Source organism: Strix uralensis, chromosome 11, assembly GCF_047716275.1.
Source record: "Strix uralensis isolate ZFMK-TIS-50842 chromosome 11, bStrUra1, whole genome shotgun sequence".
NCBI classification, from domain to species: domain Eukaryota; kingdom Metazoa; phylum Chordata; class Aves; order Strigiformes; family Strigidae; genus Strix; species Strix uralensis.
In genome coordinates, this window is record NC_133982.1 from 4,063,763 (window position 1) to 4,087,208 (window position 23,446).

The following is a 23,446-nucleotide window of genomic DNA, read 5'->3' on the forward strand; positions in this document are numbered from 1 at the left end:
GACCATGATGGTGGCCAGACTCAGGAGATCAGAGGACGATGCCCTTTGGGAAGGCTCGCAAAATTGAAAAGCTTCCTGACTTTACTCTCACCTCAAGGAATGTGGTGGATTTTCCCAATTTAGCTAATAGCCACATTGGGTTGCAAAGCATTAAAGCAATCCAAATGGGCTGGAAACCCAAGGCAGGAGTTTTGAGGAGATAAGAGAGGGAACATTCCTCATGCAGAATCACTGAGATTCGGGTGATGACAACTTTATTCATTTTACAAGAGCTAAGAGAAACCTCTGGCGAAATGCAGGCGCTCCTGCACATGTGCTGGGAGCAGGCAGACGCGCAGATTAAAAAGATGTTTCTCCCAGTCACCTTTATTGTCCCCAGTGGCTTGTCCTACACTGAAGGTTAATTTGAGCTCCCAAGAGACGTCTCAGAAGCTGTATTTCTCCTCCCCTGGCTTTGGCTAAAAAACCCTGCCACTCTGGATGGGCTGCTCAACATGGGTTGGGCTGGGACCGGGTGCCAGGGATTTGGGCAAAGCCATGGGTCCTGCCAGCTTCACCTGCCTCTGGCTGACCCTGTGGGCTGGATGCTGAGGGACAGCATCTCCTGGGAACAGCGGGTTTCTCATCTCTGGGGAAAGAAACCCCCTGGATTTGCATCCCAACCTGCGCTTGGCTATAAAAAAACCCAAAGGCAACGTTACTGAAGGACTTTGCTGACATGTCTGATGAGGCTGGCAGGCAAAAAGGGATGCGAATCAGAAGCAAGTTAATTATAAGCTCTGTTAGGAACACAGAGGGAAAATAAAATCACCTGTAATTGCTAAATGTGGCAGAGGAACGTCAGTGTAGACAGCACGGAGTGCTGCAAGGGTTCAAAAGTACTGGGAAACCATAAAGCAAGTTAGGGGAGCACGTGTTTGGAGAAGGACCACCATCCCTTGCAGACCCTCCCCAGCCATCTCTGGGTCAGGCGTGGGGTGGGGAAGGAGCTGGCCAAGCCCAGGCACGGTGATGGCAGGGCTGGGACCTCCCTACTCCATCCAATAGGTTTCTCCATGTAATTGCTCTTGAATTTTGCATTATTTGTGGTATTGCCTAGGTTGGAGAGAAAGGAGGAAAAGAACCACCTCAATCCAAGCTTGATTTTTGGTTTTATTACCCCAGACCATATGTTTTTCCCCTTCTTTTCTTGCCTTCCTGCCTCAAGACCAGCTCTAGGAAGGAGCTTGCACAGCCCTTGTTCAGCTTTGAAACTCCTTCCCACGGGATGCCATCGCCAGACAAATTCATGGAGGAAAAAGGCTTCTAGGGACAGGATGACTCAAAAAATCCCTCTGCCACTAACTGCTGAAGGATATATAGCATCACTTCATGCTCTCCCTTCTCCTGTACCCGCCCTGGGAAACCAGGAATATAAAGCTTGGGGGGATTTTTGTGGGGCAGCAGGGTTTGGCAGGTTCAATGGCTGGGGCTGCAGCTGGGATGACAAATCCACCTTTCTCTGGCTTGGAATTACCCCACGCTTAGAATCAAGAAGCGGATGGTTGAACAGGGGATTTTGAAGGCATCAATTGTAGCGGCTGACCTCCGTGGCTGTCAGCAGCTGGCAGAGAAGAAGTTAAGGGCCTGTTTACACCCAGTCAATGAGTATTTCAATGGAGGTGCAGAGATAAAAGTAATAAAGTGCCTTCTATTTAGGTTGGTGGATAAATGAAGTTTCAAACACATTCCCCTGCTGAAAGCGCTTACGGGCTCCGGCTGGAGAGTTCGGATGAGTTATGTGGAGGAGGATGCTCACTGTGTTTCCTTGACTGCCAGCTCCTCCGTCTGCTGATGGATGCCAAAACATTGGGTGGGATTTGCTCAGGTCCCGGTGTGAGTGTACCGTGTGCCAGCCAGGGGGAAGTTCCCCGTGCCTCAGTTTCCCTTCCAGCAGCTCAGGGCAGGAAGGTAAATGCAGAGCCACCCACCCGGGCACAGGGGTGAAGGGATGGAGCAGGAGACATCCCAGCTCCCCTGCAGTCCATCCCAAAGGGCGGCTGAGACCTGGCACACTCATAGCATGCAAGGCCTCTTGACTGCCTCCCAGTGATCAGAGTGACATGGAGAACAGTCATTTTGACTATTTCCTTTTAATCTTGATTATTTTTTGTATTTTTTCTTTTTTTTTTTTTTTTTTTGATCTTAGTGAAAGGAGGTGATGCCTCTACAGCAACAGCACAAGCAGGTTTCCTTGTCCGGTGAGGCTGTAGCATCTCTAAGTTTGGCTGATTTGGTTGAAAAATTAAGAGCAACAAACTGTCTCTGGCAAGGAGACATGGCTGTCCTTGTCCTCTGTCACCGGCTTAGCTGGGAGGCCTTAGTCCCATCCATTCGTCTCCATAGCACAGGAGTTGAAGAGATGGGGGTTGTTGACCTTGCTCCTGCAGCTAGGTGGTCCTTGGTGTGGTGGGAACTGGAGAAAAGGGTGGGATTTCTGTCATAAACTGTTAAAAATTGCTTGTGGGAAAAGTCTGCCGTTCCCCAAAACAACCTGTTTTGGGTCAAGAAAGCAAAGATTCAAGTTCAGTTAACTTCCCCTTTTTCTTCCCCATGTTTTGCCTCACCTAGCTGACTTGAAAAATCAAGTCAGTCCTGGAAAATCCATATTAAAATGGAGGCAGGAAAATCCTGGGAATGAGCTTTTGGGTCAGTTTGACATGGATGGAGCCAGAGGAGCCATGCCCCATGATGTCCACGTGTCCCCATTAATAAGGTGATACCCAATCACTCAAATGACTGGTTATTCCAAATTTTCTAAAAATAATAGTAATACATCACTAATGTTTCAGTAATTAAGTTGCTACATAATTTAGTCACTCGGGAATGAAACGAATTCACATATCGGTAATTATTTCTGCAAAGGGAAAGCAGAATGGACAGGTTGAGGGGTTAACTTGAAATTTGGGGTTTGAACCCAGCAGGGAAGTACCGAAGCTGTGCTGGGGGATTGCCCCAGGCCAGCGCTGCCTCAGTTTTCCCAGCACCGTGGCTTCACCTTGCCCTCTTTTTGGGAGCCACCCTGTGATGCCCCCAGCTCCGGTGCTGGATACGGGCACCCACATCCATCCTCATGGGATCCTTATAGAAAGGAGGGAGGAGAAAATGGTTCAGGGCATCCAGCCCCTCCGCCCCCTTCTCCCACCCCACCTCGGGAAGGGGTTTCCGTGGGGCTGGGGTGGGAGAAGCCACTGCAAGGGTGGCTGTCCCCACCGCTGTCACCCCCGTGGCACTGCAAGCGTGGGCTGTTGGCACCATCTAGTGGGGGTGGGGCCCCCCAATACAGCGGGACATGGCCCCTCGTGTCACATCTTGGTGGCTCAAGGTCCTGCTTTGGGACTGATGCCCTCTGGCCACCCCCTTCCTGCGTCCTCTCTGGGGATGCTGAACCCGCGTGGGGACAGTGGGGATGGGGAGGTGGGACCCCGCGTGTCCTTACCCCTCCCCGTTAAGGGTTATGGGGCTGGCAGCCTGTCCCCTCGGCCACCACATCCCAGTGGCATCTCACGGCCTGGGGAGTGGGACTGGGTGCGGAGCCACGCAGGACCCCCACCCTTGAACCAAACCTATAGGGGACTCCCCCTCATCATCCCTCCATCCCCCTCCCACCCCACACCGGGGTGGGGATAACCCTGTCCCCCCCCTACATCACAGCAAGTCCTATCCCTCCCCAAAATCCTGGCTGTGTGCAGGGCTGGGGTGATGCGGAGGGGAGCGACCTGCAGCCAGCCCCCTGTGTCCCTGTCCCCACTCATGACAGGCAGCCGTGGGGCCATGGGGATGTGGGAGGAGGAGGTTAGGCCAGGCTTTCCTTCCTGGCCAGCACCGCGCTGCCTATTACATCAACTCTGGTATTTCCAGTCCCTGCGGGGAGAAGGGAGGAGCGCGGGCGGGAGCAGGGGGAGCAAGGAAAAGCAAAGAAATATTGGGGGATGCAGAGAATTGGGGGGTCCCAGGGCGGGGATTCAGGTCCTCCAGTAAGGCCCGGTGCTGGGATCCCCTGTGGTCAGGCTGGCCTTGGCCCCCGGCCTTCATCCTGGCTCCATCCCCAGCTTCGGGGCTGGGAACGAAAGCGGCGGGAGGGGGGAAAAAGGGGAAAAGGAAAAATCTACACGTGGAAAACACACATCCCTACGGCCGGGACTTAAAGCAACAGGAAAGTGCCGGGCGGCACAAGGGCAGCTCTAGCAACAGGGGGGTGGCAGGGGTTGGGGTGTCTGCTCCAGCTTTTGGGGTGCTGCCTCAGTTTCCCCAGGGTGGAAGATGGAAGGAAAGCTGCTGGGATGCTTTTTCCCAGCCTCATTTCTGCCCTGAAATATCCTCCTAAGGATGCCAGGCTGGGGTCGTGGGGCTGTAAAAAGGCAGGTGGGGGGTTCGGGGGGGGGCCCAGGGAGGACGAGGTGGTGAGGCCCCAGGGCCCTGGTTGCACAGACCCTTCATTTGGTGATGCGGAGGAGGTGACGGCCCTGGTCCGGTGATGGATTTGGGGTTTGCATGGGTCGGATCCAGGTGGCAGCAGGGTTGGGGACCCCCCCAGATTCACGCCTCAAGTCTCCCCTTTTTATTTAATATTTCCAGCCCTGAGTTACCGATCAGTCTCTGGTTTTATTTCTCCCTGGAGCTTGTTAAAAACATATTGTGCAGCATCCGTCCTCATTGGGGATACAGTATCAAGAGAAAAAAACCCAAATTGTCACAAAGAGACAAATTCTGGGGAAAGCTCCATTTTTTTGGCACAGTTTCCCCTTTGAAACCTATCAAAAGCTTTTGTGAAGGAGTGAAGGTGCTTGTCCAGGCCCTCACCCTGGTATCAGGCCTCCAAGTGGGACAGTCACTGGTGTGAATTTGGGTTCCTTTGTGGGAAAACGGGGACCTTCTGAGCAGTGGCAGGGGGCAGGATTGCATCGTGTTGCCCCATCAAGCCGAACCCTATTTTGAGGCCATTGTATAACACTAAAAACCACGGAATTCAACCCAAATATTGAAGGCACACATCATGCCAGGGTTTTAAAAGAGTAAAAAAAGCTGAAATTTCAGGGTTTTATCCCACGTGGATGCATTTTGCGTGCAGCCAGCACCCTGCAGCCTTCCCCCCAGCACCTGGAGGGCAGGATCTGTGCCAGAGGCGGTTCCTAGGACCAAAACCCTGCAGAATTCACCCCAAATTTTGAAGGTATGAATCGTGCCAGGGTTAAAGAAAGTGTAAAAAAGCTGAAATTTCAGGGTTTTATCCAGACTGGATGCATTTTGCGTGCAGCCAGCACCCTGCAGCCTTCCTCCCGGCTCCTGGAGGGCAGGATCCGTGCCGGAGGCGGTTTCTAAGCCCCAAACCCCGCAGAATTCGCCCCAAATTTTGAAAGTATGAATCGTGCCAGCGTTTTAAAACAGTGTAAAAAGGCCGAAATCTCAGGTTTTTTATCCCGAATGGAACTTTTCGTGCGGCCAGCACCCTGCAGCCCTTCCTCCCGGCTCCCCCAGGGCAGGATCGGTGCCGGAGGCGGGTCCTAGGACCCGGCGGCGCCGCTTCCCCCCCCCCCCCCCCCTCTCCGCTTCCCTCCCCGCCGCCGCCGCCGCCGCCGCCGCCGCCGCCGCCGCCGGGGAGCGCGGCCGCTCCGCCCGCCCCGGGAGCCGCTCCGCCGGGGCTGGGCGGCGGGCGCTGGGGGAAGCCGCCGCGGTGCCGGGGGCCGGCGGGCAACCGCTACCGGGATGGCGCGGCGGGGAGCCTGGGGGCTGTGGGCAGCGCTGGGCTGCGGGCTCTGCCTGCTGGCGGGCGGGCAGGAGCAGGCAGGCGGCGGGCAGCCGTGGAGGCAGCTGATCCAGTGGGAGAACAACGGCCGCGTTTACAGCTTGCTTAATACCGGCGCCGAGTATGTACCGGCGGGGCAGGAGAGGCCCGGAGGGAACCGGTTGCTGCTGGCGGGAGCGGTGACCGGAGGAACGGGCAGCGTCCGGAGGCAGGCACCGGCCGTCCCGCCGCGGCCGGGCTCCGAGACGGTGCGGGGGCAGACGCGGCATCCCTTCGGTTTCGGGCAGGTGCCCGAAAACTGGCGTGAGGGACCGGTGGGCGACACTACTGCCTCGCAACGGGTACGGCCTGCCGGCCGCCCGCGCCAGTCTTCCTCCTCCTCCTCCTCGTCCTTCGCCTACGCCTCCGTCGGGCAGCCGGCGTACCCCCAATTCCCCTTCGCCCCCCAGTACGAGCCCTACGAGGCCCCCCGCGCGTACGACGAGGCGTACACCTATTACCGCAGTACCGGCACCGGCGGGGCGGCCGTGGCTTCGGCGGCGGCGAGCGCCAGCGTGGTGTACCCCTTCCAACCCCGGGCACGCTACGAGGACTACGGGGAGGAGCAGAGCCCCTATAGAGCCCAGGGTTACTACCCGGCGGCTGAACGCCCCTACGTGCCCGCTGCCCCCCAACCGGTTGATGGGCTGGACCGCCGGTACTCCCATAGCTTGTACCACGACACCGGGGGCTCACCGGAGCAGGGCGGCCCGGACTCGTACGCCAACCAGCAACCCGCCGGCCACGGCATCGCATCAGCGGACAACCTACAACCTCCCACCGGGACAGGGTACGGGGGCCAGTACCCACCCTACGAGCCGCAGCCGCCTTTTCGGGCGCTGGAGCCTTACGGTGTTCCTCGCCCCGAGCCCTACCTGCCTGCCAGGAGTCCTGAAATGCCACAAGCTGTCCCCGATAGCCAAGCCCGGGTCAGCGTGGGCAGCGTCTACAGGCCCAGCCACGGTGGACGGGGTGAGTCTGGGGGGGACCCTGGGGTGGGTGGCAGCTCCCCAGGGTGGGATGGTGCCTGGGTGCTTCATCACCCGGGGAGAAGGCATCCCTGAGGCACCCGTGTCTGGTGCCAGTTGCTCTCCAAGGATGCTACCCTGGTGCTATGGGGACAAATGTGGCCAAGGGATTGCCAAGGGGCCATTGGAGACCCTACATATTTTGGGAATGATGGTGCAAAACAGGGAGGAAAGGGAAGGGGTGCAAAGGAGCAAGTTCCAGTGGGGTCTGGGCTTGGGGTGGGTCTGTGCCATGTCCCAGGTCATCCTGCATTTGTGGGGTGGGTCTGTGCTGTGGGATGGGAGGACACTGTGCTCATGGGGTGGGTCTGTGCCGTGTCCCAGGCCATCCTCTCTGCATGGGATGCTGTGTGCCATGGGTTGGGGTCACACCATGCTCCTGGGGTGGCCGTGTGACATGTCCCAGGTCATCCTGCATCTGTGGTGTGACAGTGTGCCGTGGGTTGGAGACACGCCGTGTTCCTGGGGTAGGACAGTGCCGTGTCCCGAGTCATCCGGGCCATGTGCCCTGTGCTGGGGCACGCTCGGTTCACAGGTGGATCTGTGGTGCCTCAGCCGGGGCCGATCGCACCCATCGCCCGCCCGTGCCGGCTGCTTCGGGGCTGCAGCAGGGGACCAAGGTCGCAGCAGGGACGCTGTCATTTCACGTCCTACTGACCCCAATCCTGATGAAATCCTGTGGCTTTTGGCTGAGGCTTGCCGAGAGTGTTTTTGCTCCATGGTGAAATTGGAAGCAAGGCTGGAGGGCGTGAGGAGCAGCAGCCTGGGGGATCTGTTCCCTGCCTGTCCCTTGGGAAACCCATCTCAGCTGGAGCCTCTGACCCATCTGACCCCATAACCCATCCAGCCCCGTCCCTGGTTTCTGAGAAAAACCCATCCCAGAGGGTTCATACTGGGGGAAGCATTCATCCCAGCCCTGCCCCATTGCGTGCGATCGAGTAAACACAGCAAGAGCAGCCGGGCTAGGTCAGCCCGAAGTCCAGCTGGCCTCGCTGAAGATGTGTGGGAAAGAAGTTGGGGAGAGGGTTTGTACAGAGAGGATCTTCCTCCAGATCTCTGCCCACCTCCCTGGGAGCAGCCGCTTCTGCCAGGAGAGGAATGGAGGGGCGAGGGATGCAGGGATGAGGGATGCTGCGGTCCTGTGTCACCTGGGGACGGCTGCCCTGCAGATGACCCGAGGTGATAGAAGGAAATGGGAAGATGCCTGCCAAGCTTATCTTCTCCCTGTTGGCAAAGGCTGTGTCCTTCAAGGATCCCTGGAAGCTGGGCCAGGAGGTGCTGGTGCTGTGGCTCTGCCAAGGGGGATCAGGGTACCCATGGGGGGGTGGACAACACTCGTTGGCCAATGAGGCCATCAACGGGACACCCACCTCTCTGTGCAGGAGCCCCTCAGTCTCCTTCTTCACATTTTTCCTTAATAAATCTAAAGAAGGGAATAAAAATCATCTCACCAGCCCAGGGTGGTGGCTCTCTGGGGCCACCCCACTGCCTGGCCTCTCCTTCAAGTCACCTGCTGCTCTCTCCAGCCAAGGTTTGTTTGTGGAAAGCTGTCACCTCCCTGGGGGTCACCAAAAAAAACCTCCAAGCCTGTCACCTGCAGGGCCACCCTTCAGGCAGGTTTCTTAATTGGTCAAAACACTTTATAAAGCCGAATCAGATGTTAATTATGCGCCTAAGCTCTTTAAGAGCCTCCTAATCCCACGGCTCAGTCAGGAATGTGCGGCATTCCCAACCCCTCGCTGGGGCACCTGGGGGGGTTAATTAAGCAATTAGATCCCACTGGCTTTTATGAGGGGCTTTACTGGGGTTTTCATGAGCGTTGTGGTCGTCCGCCTCCCTCCATCCAAACCAGCCGATGAAGACATCTTGGAAGATAAGAGTTGAAATAGTTTCCATTCCTAAATCTATAGGTGGCCAGGCCGTGGTGGAGGTAGGAGAGGAACATCTCATGTGGCTTGGTCAAGGGAGGGGGATAAATGCAGCAAATCAGGCTTTGGCAAGAAGATGGGGAGGAGACACCAAAAGTCTTCATGTCTCCTGCTCAGGACCACTGCAGAGGACCCAAGTGTCACCCAGATCTTGCTCAGGGCCTGAATCATCTCATGCAAAGGAGGATGGTGAAAGCCAAGCCCACGTGGCACCTAAGCCATGGAGGCAGATAGCCCACCTCTCCTCGTGGGGTTCAGCCAAGGTGCCAGTTCCCACTGGGGCTCCCCACCCTCGACCGACCCTCAAGGAGCCATCTCCAGGGGCTTCCTCACCCTGACCTCTACCTGGACCCCTCCCTTCTGCTTTCCTCCATCTCCAGTGGGGTTTTTCACCTTGCCCTCATGCAAATGCGTTGCCCAGGGTTGGTTTTTGAATGGGATGGGATTTGGAAATCCCATGGGGTGATGGGGATTTTGGTACCCACTAAGAGTCATGGTGGCTGTGGTGACACCCAAGGATGCCATCACTCATGGATGAGGCACCTGGGCCAGGAGATGACAATCTTGCTGGGAAAGTTGCCCTTTTGTGGGCTTGGCGGTGGGTTTGGGTTGATTTTGTTGCTATCTTCAGGCGTTTAACCACCAACCGGGGATCCTGAGAAGATTCGGCGGGGGGGGATGGGGGGGATGAAGGGGTGTGTCAGGAGGTGCTGGAGGAGGGATGCTACGGCATGGGATGAGGGATGAGTCCAGAGGCGCTGGGGAAGGGATGCTGCAGGGCTGGGCTGGGCTGGAGGGGCGCGTCTCGGTCGCACGGGGTTGTCCCCACACCCTTGTCCCTGCTGCTCACAGCCACCCACTTTGGTGCTGTCTGCATCTCCAGGGCTGGGACACGGCACTGCTGGGCACAGGGAGGCAAAGCAGCCACCCTCTCGGAAAACTGCTGGAGCTGGGATTTTTCGGCTAAGCCCAGCACACCTGCACAAACAGCGCGGTGGGGAGCAGGCCTGCCTTTTTTTATTATTCTAATTTTCACGGTGAAGAAGAAGGAAATCTTCTCTGGCAGCAACCCGGGGCAGGCCGAGGGGCGGAGGAGGAAAAACAAACATTTTCTTGCTGTGGTTGTCCCTTTTCGGAGGCGATAGCGGGGGGCTGCCAGGTCCCCTGACTTGCAGGAGATGGAAGAGTGCTGGCTCAGCAAAAAGGATCAGCGTTTGGCCAGCCCTGGATGAGGACAGTTCAGCACCCTGCTGTGATAAGGGGACATTTGGAAGGTGGTGGGGCCAGATTCTGCCATCCTATTAACCCAAACAATGCTGGCACTTGCGGTTTGACCCTTCGCTGCCGGGCCTGAGCTGAAAATCAGGCGTGAGACCCTACAATAACAATGGGGCCATCCAGGGCAAGCTCCGTCGTGGGGGGAAAATAAAACTCCCCGTTGGTAAAGGAGTCGGGTTTCTCTCTGGAGCGTCCAAGAATTTATTATAAACAACAGCGGGGAGGAAAAGCTGTTTCATAAATGACAAATGTTCCTCTTGCAAGCGGGACGGGGCCCAGGGGTCTTTCTCAGTCGCTTTTTTTATTATTAATTTTTTTTAAGGGGGGGGGAAAAAGTCTTTCCAAGCTTTCCTGATTTTCCCCCCTGGCGTGCGTGGCCCCCCCTGGGTATTACATCAGCAGCGATGACCAAGCAAGCGGGGCAGGAAACGAGCTCCAATGGAGTGACGTGATCCCTCGAGGGAAGGCAGGCCAAGAAACAAGAAGGCATTGTTCTTTTTGCCCATGGAAAAAAGGGAAAATAGGGATAAAAAAATAGGAGGGAAAAAAAGGAAGTGTGCTGGAAAGTGTCTGGGTGCAAGGGGAGGAGCCAGTGTGGCTGAAGCTCTCTGGTCCTTTGAAAGGGGATGGGAATGAGGATGAGGATGGGGATGAGGACGAGGACACGGATGAGGACAAGAATGGGGAGGAGGATGAGGATAAAGATGGGGATGTGGATGGGGACAGAGACAGGGATGGGGTGAAGATGGGGATGGGGACAGGGAGGGGAGTGGGGAAGGGAATGAGGATGAGAGGTGAGGATGGGGATGAGGATGGGGATGGGAATGGGGATGAAGATAGGGCTGAGGATAGGGATGGGGACAGACTGGTGAGCTTGCAGGGAGGAGAGATGCTAGGCAGAGGTTGTTGTGGAGCAGGGCTTGGCTTTGCAGAGGCCTCTGAGGAGGGAAACTGAGGCATAGAGTGCCTGGGGAGCATCCCCCCCATCCTGGTCCTTCTTGAGCGGCAGATGTGAGGATGCTTTCCGGGTCCGTGGTCCCAGAGGAGCCTTTGGGAAGGGGAGGTGTGAAAGGGCGTTGCTGGGGGGGGGGGAACTGCCAGCTCCAGCTGGACTCCGTAATGCTTTTGGAAAGCAAGGCAGCCCCCACCCATCCCTGCAGCTGTCTGTCTGTCTGTCTGTCTGTCTGCAGCTCGCTTCAACTTGGCCCCAAGCGTGGGGCAACATTGGGAATTAAAGGAGAGGAGGGATAATGGTGCAGAGGGGCCGGGGTTAGCAAAGCCCACACTTACACCCCTGTTTTGGGGTGAAAAACAGGAAACAGGGCAGGAAATAGGGACCACCCGTTTTGGGGGGTCGTGTCACGCCCCCATCCCTGGCTGCTGCAAAGGAGGGAGTGGGGGGGCTCGGGGGGACCCCTATAACCTCTTGCAGGGTGGCCGGGCATGGCGGCCGGGCAGGGCTGGGTGTAATCGCTTCCAGGAGGACGGGTTGAGCAATCCTGCTGTAGGAAAATGGAGGATTGGGATTTGCCAGCAGGAGCTGGGGGGGGAAGGGGAGGGGAAGGGAGGATTTTCCATCTGCAGTTTAAAATTAAAAAAATGTGGTGGTGACCGAAGCAAAACTTCCCCACGAGGTCGGGGCTGGCTGCTTCAAGGAGGGGACCACTGCATCCCCAAGCCTTGTTCCCAGGCCCTGTGCCCATCCTAAGGGCTGTCCCCATCCTCCTGGCAGGTCTCCCCGACTTGGTGCCGGACCCCAACTACGTGCAAGCGTCCACCTACGTGCAGCGAGCTCACCTGTACTCGCTGCGCTGCGCGGCTGAGGAGAAGTGCCTGGCCAGGTAGGAGCAGCCGTGGGGTACGGGCCGTGTCCTGGGGCGCAGGGGACATGGGGGGAGAGAGGGGGGGTCCTGGGATGAAGGGGCAATGGGGAGTGGGCAGGTGGGGGGGGCATGGGGGATGTGCTGGTGAGGGAGGAGAGGATGAAGGAGAAGGATGGAGGAGAGGGGAAGGAAAGGGGAAAGTGAAGGGAAGAGGAAAGGGAAGAGGGATGGGGAAGAAGAAGGATGAAAGAAAAGGATGGAGGAGAGAAGGAAAGAGGAAAGGAGCGGAAAGGGGAAGGGAAGAAGAGGGAGAGGAGAGGAGAGGAGAGGAGAGGAGAGGAGAGGAGAGGAGAGGAGAGGAGAGGAGAGGAGAGGAGAGGAGAGGAGAGGAGAGGAGAGGAGAGGAGGGGAGGGGAGGGGAGGGGAGGGGAGGGGAGGGGAGGGGGGAGGGGAGGGGAGGGGAGGGGAGGGGAGGGGAGGAGAGGAGAGGAGAGGAGAGGAGAGGAGAGGAGAGGAGAGGAGAGGAGAGGAGAGGAGAGGAGAGGAGAGGAGAGGAGAGGAGAGGAGAGGAGAGGAGAGGAGAGGAGAGGAGAGGAGAGGAGAGGAGAGGAGAGGAGAGGAGAGGAGAGGAGAGGAGAGGAGAGGAGAGGAGAGGAGAGGAGAGGAGAGGAGAGGAGAGGAGAGGAGAGGAGAGGAGAGGAGAGGAGAGGAGAGGAGAGGAGAGGAGAGGAGAGGAGGAGAGGAGAGGAGAGGGCAAAGGGCAGAGTGAAGAGCTAAGTAAAATTTGAAGCAAAGCACAGAGCAAAGAGCAAAGCAAAGCACAAAGGTGTCTGGCAGGTGCTGCAGGGCAGGGGACCTCTCCTCTCCTTTTTTCATCATTTCCTTTTCCACGGAGGAAACTCTCCCAGGTGCTTGCTGGGGATTTTCCTCCCCAGGGGTGCCAGGGCTGAGCCTGCGCCCCACACCTGGGGGGGGCCTCCTGTCCCCTGGGGCTGGGGCTGAGGGCAGGGGGGACATTGGTGTTGACTCTCCCTGATATCCTCAGCACTGCCTACACCGCTGAAGCCACCGACTACGATGTGCGGGTGCTCCTGCGGTTTCCCCAGCGGGTGAAGAACCAGGGCACGGCCGACTTTCTGCCCAGCCGGCCCCGGCACAGCTGGGAGTGGCACAGCTGTCACCAGTGAGTGTCCCCACCTCCCCTCCATCAGCCCTCCTTTTCATGGCCGTTTTAAGGCTTTTTTAATGGCATTTCCCCCTTTTTGTGGCTTTGCTTTGAGATCTTTCGGGGTGGGGGGGGGGGCAGGTGTCACCTTGCTTCGCCTCTTTGTCCCTAAAGCCACCAAGCTCCTCCAATTAATGTCCCCAAGGAGGGAGCTGGCAAGCCCAGGGTTGATGAGGAGCCCCCAGAATCACACTGGGGAAGGGGATGGCGTCATTTGGGGCGGGTCACCCTGACTGTGGGTCCATCCCCCCCCATCCCCAGGCACTACCACAGCATGGATGAGTTCAGCCACTACGACCTGCTGGATGCCACCACGGGGAGGAAGGTGGCCGAGGGCCACAAGGCCAGCTTCTGCCTGGAGGACACCACCTGCGATTTCGGCAACCTGAAGCGTTACGCCTGCACGGCCCATACTCAGGTGCCTTTGGGGGGGATGCTCAAAGGGTTCCTTGGGAGTCAGCACCCCCCAGCACACCCTGAACCCCCTTTTCTCCCCGCAGGGCTTAAGCCCGGGCTGCTACGACACCTACAACGCCGACATCGACTGCCAGTGGATCGATATAACAGATGTGCAGCCAGGGAATTACGTCTTAAAGGTGGCCAGGGTCACTGGGGAAGATTTTTAGGGGCAAATGTTACCAGTTTGGGGTTGGTTTGTGATCTTCTTAACCATCGTGTTCAGGACCATGCGCCTTTTTCACGGCCATCTCTTTAACATGGATTGGGTGCTGCTTGTCCACCCTCTTCCTAATTTTTAGGGGTGTTTTTTCTTCCCCTTCCCCCATTTTTAGGTTCAAGTGAACCCCAAATACATCGTCCTGGAGTCAGACTTCACCAACAACGTGGTGAGGTGCAACATCCATTACACCGGACGCTACGTCGCCACGACAAACTGCAAGATTTCCCAGTAAGGAGATATCTGTCTGTCCTCCTCTGTCTGTCTGTCCTCTGTTCTTCCCTCGGCCATCAAAAAAAAACAGAGACGGGGTCAGACCTGAGCAGTTTAATTCCCTTTTTTGTCCCTTTCATCCGGGTTTCTCTGCCAGCATAAAAAAAGAGCTGGATTTCGCCAGCGGTGGAGTTGGGGGTTGGTGTCTCACTCCCTTTTGGGATGTTTATATTGAATTTCCTTGTTATTCTAGGGAAGAAGGAAGCTGGGTTTCAAAAGAACCCCCCCACCCCCACCCCCACCCCACCCCCCCACCCCCGTGTTTGGAATAACATTTTAAAATGTCTTCCTAAGCACATTCTCCAAATCCTGGGATTTTTTTTTTTTTGTCTTCTTTCAGATCTTGATGGGAGCAGGGCCAGAGGGACATCACCTGCCCCAGCCTCTGTCCCTCTCTTGAGAAAGTGCCTGAACTGGCTCCTCTGTCCCACTGGAGACCCCGGAGCCCATCAGCAGCTCCTCGAGACCCCCCCCCCAAAAAAAATCCATTTCTTCATGTTAAAAGGAGGAGAAGCAAGAATGGATCTTTGAAATATTTTTTTATACTTAACTTTTCTTTAACCTTCATTTTTTTTCCATTTCCTAAGGGAAACTGATGCCGAATTTTAGCTGGAATAAAGGCAGGGGCCCCTAAATGCTGTATAAATGATGTAAATCGCATATTAGCAATAGAGAGCTCTGTAGTCTTTAACCCCTTTGGCCTTTTTTTTGGGGGGGGGGGTCTCCGACAATGCCATCTCTCTGGGGAAGAAGACGACAACCCCGATGTGGAGGTGTTGCCCTGGCAGGGATGCTCACCCCCTCTTCTCGAGGTGTCTGCCACGACGGGATGCTTTTGGGACTGAAGGTGCTGGAAATCCCGTCACCTTAATGGGGGGGGGGGGGGGGGGGGGCTTGCTCCATCTGTTTGGCTTTTAAAACCAGGGAGGGAGTCCTTGAGATGACTGGAAGTCTTGGTTTATTATTATTATTATTATTTTCACGAGCTTTAAAAACAGAAATCATTAAAAACACGTTGCTTTTGAGGGTTTGGTGTTTAACTGAGACTGCACAACACTGTGACAGCCCTCTGGGGCCACGAATGGGATGGGGATCTCCCCTGAGAGGTGACCTACAGGAATTCAAGGATGTTGCGCTTGAATCCTGGATACTGGGGAGCAGAAGGCACCGCACATGGCGGGGGGCGGGGGGGATGCGCTCCCAAAGACACCCCAAGAGCTCCTCGCTGCCTGCCCTTTTGTACCAGCACTAGCGTGGCCAGCAGGGACAGGGAAGGGATCTCACCCCTGTGCTCAGCACTGGTAAGGCCGCACCTCGATGTGTGGGTTCAGTTTTGGGCCCCTCACTCCAAAAAGGCCATTGAATGACTCGAGCGTGTCCAGAGAAGGGCAACGGAGCTGGTGCAGGGTCTGGAGCACAGGTCTGATGGGGAGCGGCTGAGGGAACTGGGGGGGTTTAGTCTGGAGAAGAGGAGGCTGAGGGGAGACCTCATGGCCCTCTTCAACTCCCTGAAAGGAGAGTGCAGAGAGGGGGGATGAGTCTCTTGAGCCAAGGAACCAGCGCCAGGACAAGAGGGAATGGCCTCAAGCTGCGCCAGGGCAGGGTCAGACTGGCTCTTAGGAAGGATTTCTTTGCAGAAGGGGTTGTTGGGCGTTGGAATGGGCTGCCCAGGGCAGGGGGGGAGTCCCCATCCCTGGAGGGGTTGAAGAGTCGGGTTGACCCAGCGCTGAGGGATCTGGTGGAGTTGGGAACGGTCAGGGTGAGGTTCATGGTTGGACTGGAGGAGCTTCAAGGGCTTTTCCAACCAAATAGATTCTGTGATTCTGTGCCCTGGCCGGGGAGGGGGCGTGGGCCACGGTCACCCTCTTGGTGCCATCCTTTGTGCTTTGGGAGCCATCCGCTGGCCCAGATCCCGTCCTTCCCGCCCCAACCCTTGTCCCCACACTTGTCATCTCTGTATTATGATTTAATCCATAGCCCCCCCCGCCGCGCAGCCCCACGGCCCAGGGGACGTCCCGAGCCCCCCCCGCTCCCGCCGGCGGTGGTGGCCGGTGCCCCTCGCCGCCTGCCCCGGGCTCCTGTCCCCGCCCCCGCCGACGGGGACTCGGCGGCCCGGCCATGGCAGCCCGCTCCCCGGCTCACCGCCCACAGCCCCCGACGGACGCTCCGCGCCGCCAATCCCGGCCCGAGGCCGCGCCCCGCCCGTCTCCCCTTGGCCCAATCCGACCTAACAGACCCGCCCCCGCCCGTCTCCGACCCGCCCAATCCCGGCCCTTCCCTTCAATCTGGTCCCTCCCCGCCCGTCTCCTCTACACCCAATCCCGACCCACTTCTTCAATATGGCCCCGCCCCCGTCTCCTCTACACCCAATCCCGACCCACATCTTCAACATGGCCCCGCCCCGCCCTTATCCTCTACACCCAATCCCGGCCCGCTCTTTCAATATGGCCCCGCCCCTCCCCTTCTCCTCTACACCCAATCCCGGCCCGTTCCTGCTATCCGGCCCCGCCCTCCTCTCCTGTACACCCAATCCCGACCCGCTCCTTCAATCCGGCCCCGCCCCCTCTCCTCTACACCCAATCCCGACCCGCGCCTTCAATATGTCCCCGCCCCCCTCTCCTCTACACCCAATCCCGGCCTGTTCCTGCTATCCGGCCCCGCCCTCCTCTCCTCTACACCCAATCCCGACCCGCTCCTTCAATACGGCCACGCCCCCCTCTCCTCCACACCCAATCCCGGCCCACTCCCTCCCTCCGGCCCCGCCCCACCTGCCCCCGGGCCCGGCAGTCCCCGCAGGAGGGCCGCGGACTCTCTGCGAGCTCCGGCTGTTGGCGGCTCTGGGCGCTTGACCAAGTAGTTAAAGATAATAATGAAACTATTATTATTTTATTATCTTCCTACAAACACACTGTTTATAAAAAAATACGACCCTGAAGCTACAGAAGTGCAGTGAAGCTTCCCTGGGCGGACAGGAGCTGCCCCCCCCCCCCCCCCCATCCTGCCGGGGCCGGGAGCTGCCTTGGGGCCGCCGCAGCAATCGGGGGGTTCCAGCCCCTGAGACTGAGACTAAAAGTGGCTCGGTCGGGGGGTTCAGCAGCCAAAAAAAAAAAAAAAAAAAAAGTATGTGCTGTGTTTTCAGAGCGTGGGAAGGGAGCCAAGTGCTGCCTTTCTGGGCCTGAAAACTGGTGGGCCCAGGGTGGTGTTTGTGGGGCTCAGACCCAGCCCAAGTGCCGCCTTTGGGGATGGGGAACCAGAGGCCGAGCAGCTGTTCCCAGCCCCCAAACACCATCTTGGGGGGCTGTGGGCAGGTGGGGGGGTGTTGGGCAGGGCCATGGGACCCTCCCCTGAGGTTGCATTTGCCCCCAGAGCACAGGAGGCCAGCAGGTACCGGGCTGAACTCGGTGGGTGAGCTACACGCTGGGGGCTGATGTGATAATTAAGCCACTACTGGGACAGTTAGGACAGCTCATACTGGTATTTGAGTGGTGATGGTGATTGATTTACGACCTTGTCAACAGCCCCAGTCTGCCGTGAGAACCTGGAGCAGCTTTCATGTGGAGGTGTCACGGTCCACTCGGTGGACTCGTGATGGTTCGTTTGCTATGATCTTGAAAGTGCAAAATTAAGGTGACCAACACCAAAGGGGATAGCAGTAATCAAACAGTGAAACTTTATTGTGTTGCCTGTGAAGTGGCACGCGATAGAGATGGGTGAAAGGAAGGAGAAAAGTAAAGTTTAGAGAGAGGAGGGAGAGAGGTTATAGCTACCACCGCTGATCTCACGACATCCTAACGGTCCTGGGTCCAGCTGATGCTGCGTCGTCAATCGTTGTGGTCCTTGGTGGGGAAGCTTCCAATTTTCGTTGTCCAGAAGTCATCTTTTATGCTTAGTAACACACCTCTGCCTCAGGGGTCTCCGCTCTTCTCAGAATTCAATGATCATATCTCCACCCTTCTCGAGCGAGGCCATCGAGTGTGTGCAGGGGGGAGTGTCCAAGGTGTGGTCAGTCTTGGAGGTGGGTAACCTTCAACCAGGAGGTGTGTTTTGGTATTATAATGAAGCAAAGTTCGTCTAAGGTTCATGATTTCTTCATCGATGTTATGGCAGCAGTTGCGATCCATCTTTTTTGACAGTGGCTATGTGGTTATCTCTAACAGCTCCGGCTAGGCCCAGGTACCGAACAATAGCACAGCACTCTTTGTACTGCACGGCAGCGTTGTTGGGGGTGTTGGTTGACAGCCGGCTAAACATGAACCAGCAGTGTGCCCAGGTGGCCAAGAAGGCCAAAGGCATCCTGGCTTGTATCAGCAATAGCGTGGCCAGCAGGGACAGGGAAGGGATCTCACCCCTGTGCTCAGCACTGGTGAGGCCGCACCTCGATGACTGGGTTCAGTTTTGGGCCCCTCACTCCAAAAAGGCCATTGAATGACTCGAGCGTGTCCAGAGAAGGGCAACGGAGCTGGTGCAGGGTCTGGAGCACAGGTCTGATGGGGAGCGGCTGAGGGAACTGGGGGGGTTTAGTCTGGAGAAGAGGAGGCTGAGGGGAGACCTCATGGCCCTCTACAACTCCCTGAAAGGAGGGTGCAGAGAGGGGGGATGAGTCTCTTGAGCCAAGGAACAAGCGATAGGACAAGAGGGAATGGCCTCAAGTTGTGCCAGGGCAGGGTCAGACTGGCTCTTAGGAAGGATTTCTTTGCAGAAGGGGTTGTTGGGCGTTGGAATGGGCTGCCCAGCGCAGGGGGGGAGTCCCCATCCCTGGAGGGGTTGAAGAGTCGGGTTGACATAGCGCTGAGGGATCTGGTGGAGTTGGGATCTGTCAGTGCTGGGTTAACGGTTGGACTAGATGATCTTCAAGGTCCCTTCCAACCGAGATGATTCTGTGATTCTGTGGCTCAGGCACCGAAGAACAGCACAGCACTGCCTGCACCACATGGGTCAGTGCTCAGGAGAACAGCACTGCACTGGCTGTGCCACACAGTTCTGCATTCAGGAGCCTTTGCACCACATTCCACTCCAGGGATCAGCAACTGCGCTCCAAACAGGCTGTTGTCAGGGACCTCACTGTCCATGTCCCCGATGACAATGTTGAGACAATGCTGATCTTCTGACCGACTCTTATAGGAGGTGGTGGGAAGATGTGGAGCTAGAGCTCAAACAGTAGAGCTAAAGCTGAAATAAAGATTGTAGGGCTGGAGCTGAGATGTCACAGAGCTGGAGACGAGATAAACACAGCAGGGCTGGAGCTGAAATAAAAACCCTGGGGCTGGGGCAGAAATACCAACTGCGTGACTGGAACTGGGACAACATAGAGCTGGAGCTGAAATACCAACTGTGTCACTGCAGCTGGAATGAAGAGCTGAAATAGATACAGTAGTGCAGGAGCTGAAATAAAACCCTGTAGGGCGAGAGCTGAAATACATAGTGTGTGGCTGGAATTGAAATAAAGACCCTGCAGCTGGGCCAGAAATTAAGGTCTGGAGCTGTAATAAATACTGTAGGGCTGGGGTTGAAAGAGTGGGGCAGGGGCTGGGGCTGAAAGAAACGCCATCGGGCTGGCGCTGAAATAATCATAGAACCATTTAGGCTGGAGAAAACCTTTGAGATCATTGAGTCCAACCGTTAGCTGAACTCTGCCAAGTCCTCCACTGACCATGTCCCTAAGTGCCACCTCTACACGTCTTTTAAACACCCCCAGGGATGGTGACTCTGCTGCCTCCCCGGGCAGCCTGTTCCAGGGCTTGACAACCCTTTTGGTGAGGAAATTTTTCTTAATATCCATTTAAACCTCTGCTGGCGCAACTTGAGGCTGTTTCCTCTCGTCCTGTCGCTGGTTACTAATGTCGGGCTGGGGCTGAAATGTCGCAGAACTGGAGCCCGCGGTCCCCGGCGCCCCTCACCCGGGCTCAGGGCGGCCGCTCCCGGCTCGGTGCGGAGGGCTGGGACGGGGCTGGGGGCGGCGGCGGCTCCCCCCGCGCCGGGGCTCCCCGGGCTGGGGTAGGACGGAGAGAGGGCGGGGAAGGGGGAGGACCGGAGCGGAGCGGGACGGAGGGAACCGGGACTGCCGCTGCGGGAGGAGCCGGGACAGCGGCCGAAACCACGGCGGGGGCGGGGAGGGAGCGGGGGGGTGCACGGCGGGGGGCCGGGCTGTCACTTGTCCTCTTCCAGGAGGGGGGAGCCCCCCAAACGCGCCCTCCCGAAGGAATTGGGGTCCTTCCCTGGCTGGAGCTGGAGACCCCCGCACCCTACTCTGCCCCCCCGCCCCCCCCCCCCCCCGGAGCGGTGGCCGAAGGCTGGGGGGACACAGCTGGGATTCCTCTAGGGTGAGAGGACTGTCCCCAGTGTCACCCACGAGTGGGGCACCTCCCAAAACTGAGCCCCAGGGAGGGCTGAAACCCGAGTGAAGATATGGGGGACGTCGCCGAGAGCTGGGGGGGGCTCCGGCACTCCACGGGGATGGATGGTCCCTCCCTGGCAGCACACCCCACCCAGGCATGTCCCCAGGGTGCCATCGCAGAGGGAGCAGCACGGACGCGGTTTGTCCTTCCCAGGCTTTATTTGGCTCTTGCCCCACGCTCACGCCGAGGCACGGGCGCACCTCCTGCGCCCCACGCCGACGGCCAGCCCCACACCGGCCAGCCCCACACCAGCCAGCACGCAGATCAGCCCTGTCCCCACGTCGGGCACTGCCGTCACCCCACCTGCAAAATCAAGGGGGGCTGTTAAGACTCATCACCGGGGCTGTGCCACAGGGCCGCGGCCAGCAGGGACTCACCCTGACCTCTCTCCTCCTGCTCTCCCACTGCGCCCAGGTCCCTCGAGAGGAGCACGGGGCCGATGACCACGTCAGCTTCAGCCTCTTTCCCTGGGGAGGAAGGAGGGATGAGGTGGGCTCGTCCCGCATCCCCGGGGTGTCTCCTGCATCCCCACGGGGATCTTACCGTCGGCATTGTGGCGGCGGAAGCGACGGCCGGGCCATCGCTCCAGGGGGTTGAGCCTTCGGGAGAGCGCAGGGGACTCACAGTTGCCCGTCTCACAGCAGCTGCAGATGTCCCGGGTGCCTTCCACGGGTGCCCAGCTGTAGCAGGGTGAGAGCATCATCACTGGAGCCCCCTCAGCACCCACAGAGCATTCGTGTCCCGCAAATCTGGGTCTGTGACGCATCCCTGTGCCATGCTGGGGGGCTGTGGGATGCTGGTGGGGACCTATCAGACGTGTCCCATCTCAGTGTGGTGGCTACTCACGTGTTTCTGGCTTTGTTGAAGGAGCAAGCCTTGTTTAGGGGGTCCGGGGCTTGGTCTGCTGGGGTCACCTTCAGGTGGCAGGTGATGTAGATCTGTCGGAAGGGCAAGGGAGAGAGGTGGGAACCCACTGGTGGGGGACACCGGCTTGGTTTGGGGCTGGCAGGGGGAGGGACAGAGCCTTACCAGGTTCCTGGTATCCCCTGCGAACCTGAACACATCAATCCTGAAGCGCAGCACGTCCTCCTGGGGCCGGGGGGTGATGAAGGCAGAGCTGGTGTCATCCAACCTCCCATCAACCAGACACCTTGGGTGGAACGGTGGAGGGGGTCAGCATCCCAGTGTGTGTCCCCCCAGTGCCGCTGCCAGCAGGTCGCTGGGACTCACCCATTGAAATCGATGATGGTGTAGTGGGGTGAGGAATCGGTGCCGGGGCTCAGGGCGGCCACGCAGCTGTCCACAAACAACCGCAGCGGCACGTGGCTCTCCGTGTTCACCTCAGCTTGGATGTTGAGGACGTCGCCCAGTTGGAAACCAGTGAAGGGTCTCTCAGCACTCCAGTCCTCTGCAAGATAGCACCGGGGTGACAAAGCGGGGGTGACTCCAGCTGTCCCCAAGCTCCCGTGGGATCAGAGCCAAGGCTCAGCCCAAAAGCAGGAGTGCTGGTGTTTGCCATGGGGTAGGTTGGCCTCCCCAGTGGGATGCTGGGTCCCTGAGCTTCCCCACACTGGGAAAAGGGTGGAAAAATCCCCCGTCTGCAGGTCGGGGTGGCTTCCCACCTACCGTTCATGAGGCGCAGGGAGAACACCAGCCTCTCCTCTGCTGACAGTGTGGAGCTGAAGGGAGCCCAGGTGGGCCGGATGGCATTGCTGCTCACGTTCTCCCTCCTGGGCAAGGACCACTGCACATCAGGATACGGCCCCGTGCTGGTCCCGAGGGACAGGGGCAGGGGGCACCGAGGATGGGGAGGCCTCACCTGGGGTAGTGGCACTCGATGGGGATGACAGCGGGGTTGCTGCGGATGATGACGGGGTTACTGGCAGGGCTGGGGTCATAGTTGAGGAGCGTGCGGTAGATGAGGGAATCCGGAGTGATCTGGGCAGAAAAGCAGTGAGAAGTCGGCAGCGAGGCCACCCCACCTCCTACCACCACTGAGCCATGTGGCCATCCTTTCCCAACTGAAAAATGCTGGGAAAATCCAAAGAAAGGGGGAAAAGCCAGGGAAAAGGGGATGGAGAAGGAGCCCTACTACATTTTCAGCAAGTTAAACTTCTTAATGGGCCAAAACACAAGGAAAATGGGTCTGACGTGAGGGCTTTGCATCATCGGCATGTCTCCAGCAGAAAGGGCAAAGCAGCTTTGGGCAAAAACACTCTGGTTTGGGTGAAATACCTGCTCATCCTTCCCCCAGGGTGTTCCTCGACGGTGCTCTGCGTCCGGCACCCAGAGCTCCCCTGGCATCACAGAGGATGGAGCTGCTCGGGGCGGGGATGCCAGGCGGGGTCCCGGGACTGGGAGAAGAACTGCGGGGAAAAGGTCTTACCTGCACGATGCTGCCACACTCGTGGAGGCCGGCAGTGAAGGTGACGGTGTTGTGGGCAGGGTTCAGCGAGGAATGCTTGCATGCTGCTGGCCCCAGCGTCAGGTCAGCCGCATTGACCAGGCGGCCAGTACCAAAGAGGTCCCTGTTCACTATCACCACCAGCTGAGCCTCCTGGCACTGCACCATCACCGGATGCTGGCTGGAGATGGCTCGAGATTGGGGGTCTTCCACCCAGGACCAGGTGTGGGGGTCTGCCCGTGCTCCCCGGCTTGCTGGTTCACCCCAGGAGAAATCCCAGGGTGGGTAGGCAGCCACCTCGCCCACTGCCCAGCAGAGAAGAGAGAGGATCAAGCCGCTTTCAGGTCCCATCCCTCCTTCTTCCAGCAAACACTGACGCAGAGAGCTGGCGCTGCTCCTCCAGCCTTTATATCCCCCCAGGAGCAGGAGCCATCCGCCCCTGGGCTCCTGTTTGGGGACCAATGGCACCCAAAGGCCAGCCCTCGTGGGTGAGGGGAGAGGGGAGGCACAACCGAGTCATTTCCGGGGTGCTGGGACCCCCTGTTCCTGGGCTGCCCAAGGCAAGAGAAAACATCCTCGTCAGCCTCTTTGG

General features: G+C 58.0%; 2 protein-coding genes across 2 annotated transcripts; one reads left to right on the forward strand and one right to left on the reverse strand.

The window, feature by feature from the left end:
- Positions 1–5,721: 5,721 nt before the first annotated feature.
- LOXL1 (lysyl oxidase like 1) lies at positions 5,722–15,080 on the forward strand. Its single transcript, XM_074880159.1, has 7 exons — positions 5,722–6,796; positions 11,791–11,899; positions 12,927–13,064; positions 13,368–13,524; positions 13,607–13,702; positions 13,898–14,013; positions 14,396–15,080. Exons 1-7 carry the CDS (start codon positions 5,746–5,748, stop codon positions 14,400–14,402), a joined length of 1,674 nt encoding a protein of 557 aa, XP_074736260.1. The 5' UTR covers positions 5,722–5,745; the 3' UTR covers positions 14,403–15,080.
- Positions 15,081–20,628: 5,548 nt separating this feature from the next.
- Positions 20,629–23,205, reverse strand: LOC141948168 (zona pellucida sperm-binding protein 3-like). Its single transcript, XM_074880302.1, has 9 exons — positions 22,837–23,205; positions 22,270–22,388; positions 22,077–22,180; positions 21,681–21,858; positions 21,480–21,600; positions 21,297–21,388; positions 20,994–21,130; positions 20,828–20,917; positions 20,629–20,753 (listed from the first exon to the last, which is right to left on the reverse strand). Exons 1-9 carry the CDS (start codon positions 23,203–23,205, stop codon positions 20,629–20,631), a joined length of 1,335 nt encoding a protein of 444 aa, XP_074736403.1.
- Positions 23,206–23,446: the final 241 nt, after the last annotated feature.

Coding starts and splice junctions, on each gene's coding strand:
- LOXL1 (XM_074880159.1), top strand. CDS start 5,746: ATGGCGCGGCGGGGAGCCTGGGGGCTGTGGGCAGCGCTGGGCTGCGGG. Junction 13,525..13,606: donor CCTGCACGGCCCATACTCAG/GTGCCTTTGGGG, acceptor TTCTCCCCGCAG/GGCTTAAGCCCGGGCTGCTA. Junction 13,703..13,897: donor CAGGGAATTACGTCTTAAAG/GTGGCCAGGGTC, acceptor CCCCATTTTTAG/GTTCAAGTGAACCCCAAATA.
- LOC141948168 (XM_074880302.1), bottom strand. CDS start 23,205: ATGGGACCTGAAAGCGGCTTGATCCTCTCTCTTCTCTGCTGGGCAGTG. Junction 21,389..21,479: donor CAGGGGATACCAGGAACCTG/GTAAGGCTCTGT, acceptor CCCTTCCGACAG/ATCTACATCACCTGCCACCT. Junction 20,754..20,827: donor GCAGGAGGAGAGAGGTCAGG/GTGAGTCCCTGC, acceptor TTGATTTTGCAG/GTGGGGTGACGGCAGTGCCC.